Below are 11,634 nucleotides of genomic sequence, written 5' to 3'. Positions count from 1 at the left end.
GCCAGCTGACATGAGGACAGCTGGGAAAAACGGTTGACCGGTCGTAAGTGGGCGAATATTCGGGAGTACATTCTACGAGTGGGCTCCAAGTCTGTCTGATATAAACCTGCAGTCCCTCTGCTCAACTCCCCACAAACGCTCTCTTCTCCCCCTCCTTCCAACGCAAAACGAACCTCTCTTTTGGTGTTGAGGTGCACCATCTGGCCTCCATGGATAGCCAGCAGGGGTCGCAGAAGCTCAAGGTGTTGGACGCCCTCGACTTGGCGAAGACGCAGTTGTACCACTTCACCACCATCGTGATCGCAGGCATGGGTTTCTTTACCGATGCCTATGACTTGTTTTGTATCTCCCTGGTCACCAAGCTGCTAGGGAGGATCTACTACTACGAGGGCAACCCAGGGAGGCCGGGATCCCTGCCTCCGAACGTGGGGGCGGCCGTCAACGGGGTCGCCCTATGCGGTACGCTCACAGGACAACTACTCTTCGGGTGGCTCGGAGACAAGATGGGGAGGAAGACCGTGTACGGTATGACCCTGATCATCATGTTCATCTGCTCCATCGCCTCTGGCCTCTCTTTTAGCAAGAACCCCAAGGCGGTGATGACCACCCTATGCTTCTTTAGATTTTGGCTGGGTTTCGGCATCGGCGGTGACTACCCTCTCTCCGCTACCATCATGTCTGAGTATGCCAACAAGAGAACCAGGGGGTCCTTCATCGCCGCCGTCTTTGCCATGCAAGGGTTCGGGATCCTCGGTGGGGGGATCATCTCCATGATGGTCTCCGCGGCGTTCAAGCACCATTACCCATCACCAATTTATGCGGTTGACCCCGTGGGCTCAACCGTGCCCCAGGCCGACTACGTGTGGAGGATCATCCTAATGGTCGGTGCCGTCCCAGCGGCGCTCACTTACTACTGGCGGATGAAGATGCCCGAAACCGCCAGGTTCACAGCCCTGGTGGAGCAAAACGCGAAGAAGGCCACGCAGGACATGATGAGGGTCATGAACGTGGATTTGGAGAAGCATGTAAACTTGGAGGATGAGGAGGAGAGGCTGAAGGAGGTCACAAGGAAGGAGAGCTACGGTCTCTTCAGCCGCGAGTTCTTGAGGAAGCACGGCCTGCAGTTGTTCGGCACCACCTCCACCTGGTTCCTTCTTGACATCGCCTTCTACAGCCAGAACCTCTTCCAAAAGGACATCTTCTCCAGCGTCGGTTGGATCCCCAACGCGAAAACCATGAACGCCCTGGAGGAGGTGTTCAAGATCGCGCGAGCGCAGACGCTCATTGCAGTATGCTCCACCGTCCCGGGCTACTGGTTCACGGTGGCACTCATCGACATCATCGGCCGGTTCACTATACAGCTGATCGGCTTCTTCTTCATGACGATCTTCATGTTCGCTCTAGCCTTCCCATACGACCACTGGACCAAGAAGGAAAACCGGATCGGGTTCGTCGTCATGTACGCGCTCACCTTCTTCTTCGCAAACTTCGGCCCCAACGCTACCACATTCGTGGTCCCTGCGGAGATCTTCCCCGCGAGGTTGAGGTCCACATGCCATGGAATTTCGGCTGCCGCGGGCAAGGCCGGGGCCATCATCGGTGCCTTCGGGTTCCTCTACGCCGCGCAGAACAAGGACCCGACCAAGACAGACCCGGGCTACCCCAAAGGTATCGGAGTCAAGAACTCTCTCTTCGTGCTGGGGGTCACCAATGCTCTCGGCTTCTTATGCACCTTCTGTGTGCCAGAATCCATGGGCAAGTCCCTCGAGGATTTGACAGGGGAGGTCGCCGATAATAAGAACCCTGACGAGACACGGCCAGCCCCCATCTAGCCCTCCGGACTTATGCAACGTGTTCTCCTGCGTTATTTAATTTGTAGCACGTAAATAGGATGTGGTTCGAGAAACGGGACGTCTTCTCTGTTTGTCTGGATTTTCTTAATTTTCTGCTTCTTATTTTTCTTGTCTTTTACTTTGCTGGTCTTCTATTTTCTTTTTTTGGTTTTTTGCTTCGAAGTTTGTAAAAATTGTGTTACATGTATCAATGAGGTAAGCTTTGTAACAATAAAAGGGACGGTCCATGAGATGTGGAGTGTTTTTTTTGTTAATTAACAGACATATTGATAGGCAAAGTGCATTTCATGTTTTCTCATTCTCTTTCTCAGATAGACGGCATTAATTGAACAAAGACATATCTTGAAAGAAAAAGGTGAAAACAGATATTCAGGGCCCACTTCCAGTTGCCTCATGAGCATTCCACAGGGCATCACAAGGTGGTGCCTTGATAGCTAACCAACATGAGAGAGAAAGAGAGATCTGGATAATATTTAATAGGTCTCACCTAGCGGTGTCAACTGATCGGATTTGGTTCAGACACAGGTGGAACTAGATATGTACCAGATTTTTGGTATGGTATCGGGTCTAATCTGGTTTATTATAAGAGAAATCAAATCTGGACCCAATAAGAACTACAGGAACCAGACCCGGACTATACCACATAAAATAATATTTTTATCATTTTTACATTGAAAAATTGTAGGTCTTAATTGGAACTCTTGTGGGTAACTGGGTTTGGTAAAAAAAATTACAAATCATACTTGGGTTCATGTATCAATCGGACCTTTAGGTTTGAACCGGGTCTTAATTGGGTTTTCGTATTTATCACCATACCCAGACCCTATAGGGTTTGGTTCGGGTCGAGTCTTGGTAAAAATGACCCATTGACACCCCTAGTCCCACTTGACCTGACCCAATGCATACCAATACCATTGTCCTAAGGTTGACTTTTAACCCCAACTGACTCCATGCCCACTTGACAGTTGATGGAACTTGGACCTACAAAGCAGATTTCATAAGCTAACTACGTGTAACACCTCAATTTTTGAAACCGAAAATTTTAGAGATTTGTTTTTTATTTTCTTTACACAATTTTTAAAAACATAGAGGAAACTCTTTTTAGATTCGGTTGAAACCTTTAGCGGGTTACAATTACCAACACACATTCGAAAGACTAGAATAATTAAATCAAATCATTAATTAAATTGTAATAAATCAACTACGAGTCTTTCAATCATCACAGTTTATAGGACTAAAGAAAAATAATAAAGGAAATAAAATCATTTAGTCCCTCCAACAAGCCTAAAGGAATGTGAGTCTCTTGACGCCACCCCAAGCCTTCTGTCATGACCATCTAGCTTAATCGTTACTTAAAATATAAAAATATAGGGGCATTAGCCACAGTCCCAGTAGAAAAATACCTTATACATAAGCATGTAAAGAACACAAATTCAAAAAACATGCATCCTTACCAATAAAATTAAATCATAGTATATAAACTGAGCACAGTTAAAGATCTTAAAAATAATAATTTAACCATGCAGGATTTCACAATAATTCATTATTGCCATGCATGCATAATATCATTAGTAATCAAGATCACAATCAATCAGATCCATATATGTCAATATATGCTTGAACTAAAAATTATACATGACATGCAAAGAGATTTATGTCAATATTCCATGAATCATTTAACCACTAGTAAACTTGATCTAATGCATTATTTTTAGTTTTTTTCCTAAAGGGTACACACTCAGGACCCAATCTTAACTCAACAATTAGATGAGGGTTTATTATGCTGTGTATTTTAATTAACCCATCGATTCAAAGAGCCAGTCCAAACATCTAATAAAACGGTCTTTAACCGAGAGAGAAACTTAAAGATCATGCATAATATTCGCATTTTATTTATCTTTATTTATTCATGATCCATGATAAAATTGTATTAAAAACCCATCTTTATCGTTGTTTTTGAGAATTTGGTTTAAATTAAATTTTCGAGAAAAATCACATTTGTAGAGCCTACCATGCATTTTTCAGTGTTTTTATTAATTAGAGTTTTTCTTAATTATAGCTTAGTTAGATTAGGACTTACTAAATTAATTTATAATTAGTGTAGAAAAGCCCTTTTTTGTAAAACATGTTTTTCTCATAAGATCTACTTGAAATTTCTGAAAATTAAGAGGAGCTTTTCTAAGAAAAATATGTAGCCCTAATATTTTAGTATAAATGGATTTATTGAGGGCTAAAAACATGTTTTTTCTCGAAGCCTCAAGCCCTCCTATCTCTTGCCCCTTATCTTCCCGTCTTCTTACTCTCTTCCTTTCTCTCCTTGCCGATTTCTTTGCCCCTTCATCTTCTTCATCCTCCTCTTATTCTTCTTGCTTCTAGCCCTTCTCATTGTTGGCAATACAGTCTTTTCATCGGAGAGGTACTTGCTTGCAGTCCGAATTAGCCACCTTCTCTTCTCATCCAATCTGTTAGAAGCAGATCATCAAGTTTGCTTCTTTCTCCCCAGTTTCATTGTAGTTTAGGTTTTGCATCACATAAAGCAAAGCATCGCATGTAGTTTTATTAGATCATTACATCATCTGCATATTTAGATTAGTGTAGTTCAGTTTTATTGCATCTGAAAAATAAAAAGAACAAAAATATGTTTTTTTTTTATAGTTTAACCGTTTTCTTGATTTAAGTATTGAATAATCTTGATTTAGGTAGATCATAGTTTTAATATAGGTTTTATATTTGGTTTTTGTGTTTTTTGATTAGTTTAGGTTAGATCTCGTTTAGAATAGTCTGTTTCACATTTTTTATTTTGGTGCTTTTTAGATCTAGTAAATAACAATTTTTTTTTGTTGATATGCCTTATTTTATCAAGTTATCATTTTTTTTTGGAATAGCTTATATTAAATTCTATTTTGTTTCCTTTTAAGAGTTAAAAGTTAGTTGTTTTATTCTATAAATTTTCTATTCATTAGTTTGACTAGATTTAGTTGTTTAAAGTCATTGATTATCGTTTTAGATAGATTTGCTTAGTAGCCATTTTAGATAGTTATATTTTATAATATTTTTTTATTTGCAGTTTCTGATTCACGTCAAATTCTACTTGTTTATAGTAATTAGATTAATGTTAGTTTTAGTCTAATGTCAATAGATTAGTTTACTTTAATTCGCCCTTAGTTAGTTTAAATTCATGTTAGCTGATTTAACCGATTAGTGCAATTATCGTTTTCTTGCTAGCATAGTTAATTTTATATTTTTATACATTGTATTTTGCCATAGCTTAGATTAAAAATAACTTTAGTTAGTTTAAATTATATTGAATGAACGTTAGCTATTTTAGAGTTATTAATTGTTATTTATCATGCATGTGTAGTTGAAATTAGGATAACCGATTTTCATTTTTCTCATTGTATTTGATTTTTAGCATAGTTTAGGTTAATTTTATGTTTTCAATTTTTTTTATTAGTTTACATTCATAAACCATACAACATATAATTTTACTTAGTTTCATTTAGTTGTTTTTAGTTTCTTGATTTCTTGAATTAGTTAATCTTAGTTTGTTACATTAGCTTCTTGATTGATTAGTTAGTTAGGTTGTTTTGCTATTTTGTCTTCTAGTGTTAGGTTGTTATATTAGTTTGTTAATATTTAATTCTTGTTAATAGTTTGTTTTAGTTAGTTTAATTCTTGTTGTTGCTAATTTATTTTGTTCATTATTTATTAGATTTCTTGTTTAGTTTTCATTGTACTGCTTTGTTTTATTCTTGATTTTTGCAGAGAAGCATGTGGACATGCGGTGAGCTCCTTTTTGTACCTCTGAAGTGCCCTCTAAGGCCCTTTCAGGCCCTCAGAGGTGCCCTCAGGGAGCTCTTAAGCAAACCATGCAAAAGTATTCAACCTAGAAGGGACATAAGGGGACAAAAGACTCAAGCACTAAAGCCTTTTCTTTTCTTTTTAGATTAAGATTTCTTTTATTTCAATTCATTTGGCTTTGTAATAAGGCACTTTAATTATTTTTTTAAGCCCTATGCAGGGGAAACACTTGCTTGTTTATTTAGTTAATTAATCTTTTATTTTTCAAGGCAATAAAGCATAATTTAGATTGTGTGTTTGAATACAAAGTATTTCTCGTTCCCTGAGATCGACTTGGACTCCACCACTCGTGCGGGCCCATTTTTATATTTTGGTGTCTGGCTTTCACTTGATTTTCATTAATAATATTATTTTAAAAATCGTTTTCATAAAACTCACTCCAAATTTTGGTGCTATTTTTAGGGAACGGTGATTAATACGAGTATTCACTTTATTGCCATTGTTTGTTCTCATTTTACTTAGGTTGTTAGTTTAGTTCATGTTCTTTACTTAAGACTATTTTGTTTACTTTTCGAGTTGATTATTTAGGATTTTTTAGTTTTTTTTTTTGTATTTAGGTTTAGAACTACATGTTTACACACCCTAGATACCAGCTTACATTTCTTGCATAACCCACCTATTAGGATACCCTTAGAGGTGACTGCGTACGATTGGTACCATGCTCAGTTTACTTTTCGCAAAAATAACTGTGGGTGCATGTGTATGGAGCTTGTTTATTTCTTATTTTCTAGTTCTTTTTCTTTTACCTGCTTTGTGGTTTGTTGTGGTTTGGTCGCACTGCACATTAGATAGGTAGAAAACTTTTTACTTAAGTTGGTTGTTGTACCGGTCTACCCTAAGGTGCATGCAAGGGCGACACTCGCTTGAACCCGAGCTTGCAGAGATAATCGAGGACCCCAAGTACCTTATTAGGAAAGCCCGTCGATCCGGCTCCTTGGCTCAGGATCAACAATTGACCCATCCTCTTTGGAAGTACTTCACTCTTAATGCTTACCCTCCGGCCTTCTGCATCGCAAGACCCACTGTAGGAGCGCCACAGCTTGAGATTAAGGCCAACATAATCCAGATGCTTTCATCTTTTTATGGTGTGAATAACGAAGACCCCTACTGTCATCTCGATGAGTTTTTCAAGATCTGCTCTATAGTGCAAATCAATAATTTTGGGGATGACACATTGAGGTTGACATTGTTCCCATTCTCCCTCAAGGACAAAGCCAAGCACTAGTTGAAGACCCTCGATACTGTTTAGATTACCACTTGGGAACACATGAAGTGTGAGTTCTTCAAGAAGTATTTCTCTATTGGTATGACAAACCAGTTTCGTAAAGCCATTACTAATTTCTCTCAGATTGAAGGAGAACAGTTCCATGAGACCTAAGAGAGGATGAAAGATTTTCTCTAAAAGAGTTCCCACCACCAGGTGCCCCGTTAGCAGTTGGTGCAGTACTTTTATGATGTCCTGACAGAGAAAGACAAACAAATGGTAGAAGGGAGGGATTTATGAAGTTGGGTCCGAGCATGATCTGCAAATCAAATTGGATTAGTTGACCAAGAAAGATGATTAATTACTGGCCAACTCACCTTCACTAAATCAAGTAGGAAAAGTGTGTGAGCTATGCGCTAGCTCTGCACACTTTGTTTCTAAGTGTCTCACAACACCACTTTATCCTGATTTCGTTCAAGAGCAAGTGAATGTTGCTCAAGGTTTCGCCAGACCAATGCACGATCCTTATACATCTACCTGTAACCCAGGATGGTGAAATCATTCCAACTTTACGTAGAGAAATCCACAAGAGCTACCCCACATGCCTCTCCAGACACAACACATACATGATCACCTTCCACAAGGTTACCCGCATCCCACATTTCCACAAGCCCAACTCCAGCTTAGCTTGCCTTCTCCTCAAGAGCCCACATCGAGCCCATCTTTTTAGAAGAAGTTGCTCGAGGTCTTTTTTGACATTAAGGGCAATCTAAGTTCCCATATGCAGTCAATAGCGAAGCTAGAGACCCAGATGAAACAGTTGGCTGAGGCCTTGAACAGGTGAAGCAAGGGAAGCCTCCCAAGTCAGTCTGTCATCAACCTGAAGGGTAAAGAACCCATGCACCATGGCCTGCACCTCACAGAGTCCCACCAAGAGCAGGCCAACTCTATTATAACCCTTCAGAGTGGGAAGAAAATCCACTCTACTCAGGAGTCGACTGGCGAGCCCACTGCCATACCTACTGACCAGTCGATCTCCTCCACCAGGTCCAAGGAGAATGGGCAAGTCTACGGCCTGTGCCTTCTTCGTATATCCCTAGAGCCCCTTTTTCTGAGGCCTTTACTGTAATATCCGAAAATTTCTAAGTTCTTTTCTATAGCATTGTGAAATGTCTTGAATTTTGTGCCAATATAAAACCCTAATTTCTTTAAAAAAATTAATGTTTGAGTATATTCGTAAGGATTAAGGGGTTTAATTATATTGAATTGTAGTAAATATAAACCCTACATGGTTTGGATATCTGAGAAAATTCTAAGTGATGTCTAATTGAAACCGTCTTACTTAAAAAGAAAATGTTGATTTTTCTTTTAAGTAAAATTATTTAAATAAAGTAAATTAACAAAAGTAGATTTTAAAAATATACATATTAATATGCTTAATAAGATGGGATTTACTTATATTCAATTCCTTTACATTTTCACATGAGTTGTGGTTATATAAAACAAAAATGGTTTTTAATTGGAATTTTATGATTTATCAATAATAGTTTAATATAATAGTTTTCTTTTGTATACATTAAAATCCATTTTTTATTAGTTTAGTAGGAGCCCATAGGTGGGCCATCCCATCCTATGTGGCATCTTACTTCAAATTCAAATTGAAAATAAAGGTATAGTGATTTTCAAGGTTATTTAAAGTTTGAAAAGTCAAAGTGGAGATCAAGGGCTCCAAATGAATTTCATTAATGAGATCAAGGGCTGGAATTAATTCCAGCACATAACCTAATTTAAGAAGGGTTATAAAACCCTCCCATAGCCCTTGCCCTCCTCATTTGTGCTGGAAAAAAAAAGGAGAGCTTCTCTCTCCCCCAAAAACCCTCTTCTCTCTCTCCTCTCTTTCCCTTCCCTATTCTCTTCTTTTAGGGTTTCTTTTGGTTCTTGAGTGCAAGATCCAGACCTCAAGGGGTATGGTGAGGAGATCTAAGGTCCTCATCTTGCTGGAAGAAAGGGCTGATTGGTGGATCGATCAAAAATGGCTGTTCATCCATCAAGAAATAAATTTTTTCAACAAAAGGTAGGGTTTCTATGCTTTTCTTGCAAGAACGGAGTTCTTGGCATGGATTTTGATGCTTTTTCATGAGTTTAGATCATAATCAAACCCTCCTAACCGTGGGTTTGACTCAGATCTAATGATCCATGGCAAAAACACATTTTCCCCTAAAGAAAACCATTTTTGAAATCGGGTTTATTATAAAAATCGGTTTCTTAGAAATAGATTCGTAAAATATATTTGTATTTGATTTATTCCATGATTTTTATGCAAATATTAGTTTGGATTGATAGATTATGAAGTGTTTCATCTACTGTGAATATTTTAGAATTTTCAGAATTTTATTTCATGCGTATTCCCTATTTCTTTTAATTTTTCTTGGGATTCGGGTGACTCGGTTTGATTCACCCAAATGCAAATCTCGGAATTCCAGGTTTTCCACTTGACCTTCGTTCAGTAAAATGGTCGTTTCTCCCTTGTCCGGAGGAGTTTTGATGAACGGATTATTGCGTTGGAAAGCTAACTCCATTGTGCATCTACTGTAGAAATTTGGGATCTGTTCATGGACCGAGCACGTCTCTGTGACAGTCGAAACAAAAACTGATAGGTCTGTAGTAAAACATGCATAACTTCCTCATACAAAAGAGTTTTTACAAACGGTTTGCGGCTACGGATAGCTGACAACAATTCCTATATACTGTAAAAATTTCAGCTCTACTCATGAAGCCAAAAATTTTCTGTGAGCTCTGTACCAGTCAAACAGAGTTATGAAATTGGAAAAATTAAGACAAATTCATAAATCAAGGCTCAAAGGGTGCATAGTATATATGTTTTTATTTAATTTCTTTATAGAATTAGTATGCATTATGTGAATGATTATGCAGGTCTGATTTTATGCAATCTTATATGATTATGGCATGAATTATAAATAGAAGGTTACACATGAAAGATTTACGATCAAAAGGTCCAATGAATACAAGTTTATGTTTTAAATTCTAAAAATGTGTTGACTACATGTATGTCCATGATATCGTGATGATATGATTGTTTCATTGATATGGATGTTCATATATATTCTTCTTGTTGCATTGGCCATGTACATGCATATGCATTATGATGTGTGAAAATGAATAAGATGTTTATGCTATGCATGTGCTCAAATGTCTGTTACAAGTTTAATTATATGTCCTTGTCCAATGCTTTATAAGAATGCATTCATAACCATAAAGTGGTTTAAGTTTGATGTTGCATCAAAAGTATGACTGAAATCAAGTAATCATGTGACATTAAACTCAAGATACTTGCTTGGAGAGTAGCAGGTGATACAAAACTTCGTGGGACAAGTTCTGTTACTGGCACGGAAGGTTGCTCCTCCCCTCCCACGATTTTAGGGGGAAAACCTCTGCATTAGACTGCAGCGTAGAGGTTATTGTACTCATGAGGAAAAACTGATGCATCGGGTTGAAAGGTGTTGGGAATCTCTCTCGTATTAACGTCCCTCACCCCGTCTTAGTGAATGGACCTGGCCAGGCTAAAGCCACCCCTGTATGTAAAACACGTCCTGTGTCATGGTCTTGATCTGAGAATGTCTGCCTGTGTCGTATCAGCAGGGCTAAGAAGTGATAACTTAAATGGTGTGTGCATTAATTTGGCATCACATGCATCATCTAATTAAGAAAATATAAGTAAAGATAAGAAAATATGCATGCATTAAAAGAGCTTCTGCATATGGTAAGTCATGCATTTTAATGATTCATGCATTTTGTATCTTGAATGTATGAATTTATGTCTTTCTGTTAAATATGAAAATTATAAACATGCATGATTTGTTGTATGATTGTTTAAGTTAAATTAAATGTTAAACCATGAAATTTCTATTGAAATCCTTGTCTTGTTATTCTGTCTTACAAGTTTAGCATAATTACTCTACTTAGACATGTTGTCTGACCCTATATGGTTTAAAAAATTTCAGGTAATGAGTAGGTACTTACGTGCGAAGGCGGAAGGTTGCGACGGGGACTGAGCCTACCTTTCCTCTGCTTCATGAATACTGAACTCTGATTTTAATTTAATTCAATTCAAGAACAAATGTGATTAATTTTGGATATTGTGAAACTTGAATTTTATTTCATGCATAGTTAATTAGTTGTTAAAGTTTAAATTCCATAAGTATATGTTTGCAAGCATTCATCTGAAGTAGCACGCCAAGTTTTATGCCCAATGTGTTTTTCCGCTGTTAACTGCTAAGATTTAAATGTATTTCAAAAAAAAAAAAAAATCCACCAATTTTGGGTTATAAAAATTGGGGTGTTACAAACATGGTATCAGAGCATAAGGAAAGTATGGCTCAAAGCTCGTCCAACCGACCACCATCGCTGTAAGTATGCTTCAATTTTATTTGTTTTGATGACTTATGAAAATTGTATGTCTGTAATTATTTCTGTTGATATATGCGGCAAGAATCAGAACGTAGATCTAATAGGGTCACATGAATGAGAATTTTGTATTTATACCCAACTTATAAGTAATCTGAATCAATGTGTGTGTCTTTAGATGGCCGGAAGACAGCCCCCAGGTTGGACTGCTCAGAGGGACTTTATTTTTGAAGCCCTCGCGAATCTGACGGCCTATTGTCAGAACCATGCCGGCAACGGAGGTAATGGCAA

At 38.2% G+C, this 11,634-nt stretch overlaps 1 protein-coding gene across 1 annotated transcript; it reads left to right on the top strand.

Annotated features, from left to right (window-relative positions):
- The first annotated feature begins 287 nt into the window (after window positions 1-287).
- On the top strand, window positions 288-1,946 carry LOC149822362 (inorganic phosphate transporter 1-4-like). Its single transcript, XM_089980865.1, has one exon. It carries the CDS (start codon window positions 309-311, stop codon window positions 1,830-1,832), a length of 1,524 nt encoding a protein of 507 aa, XP_089836991.1. The 5' UTR covers window positions 288-308; the 3' UTR covers window positions 1,833-1,946.
- Window positions 1,947-11,634: the final 9,688 nt, after the last annotated feature.

This window comes from Nuphar pumila, chromosome 11, assembly GCF_984573655.1.
Source record: "Nuphar pumila chromosome 11, dmNupPumi1.hap1.1, whole genome shotgun sequence".
NCBI lineage: Eukaryota > Viridiplantae > Streptophyta > Magnoliopsida > Nymphaeales > Nymphaeaceae > Nuphar > Nuphar pumila.
Note: the sequence above shows the minus strand (reverse complement) of the source record. Positions and strands in the feature narration are given on the sequence as shown.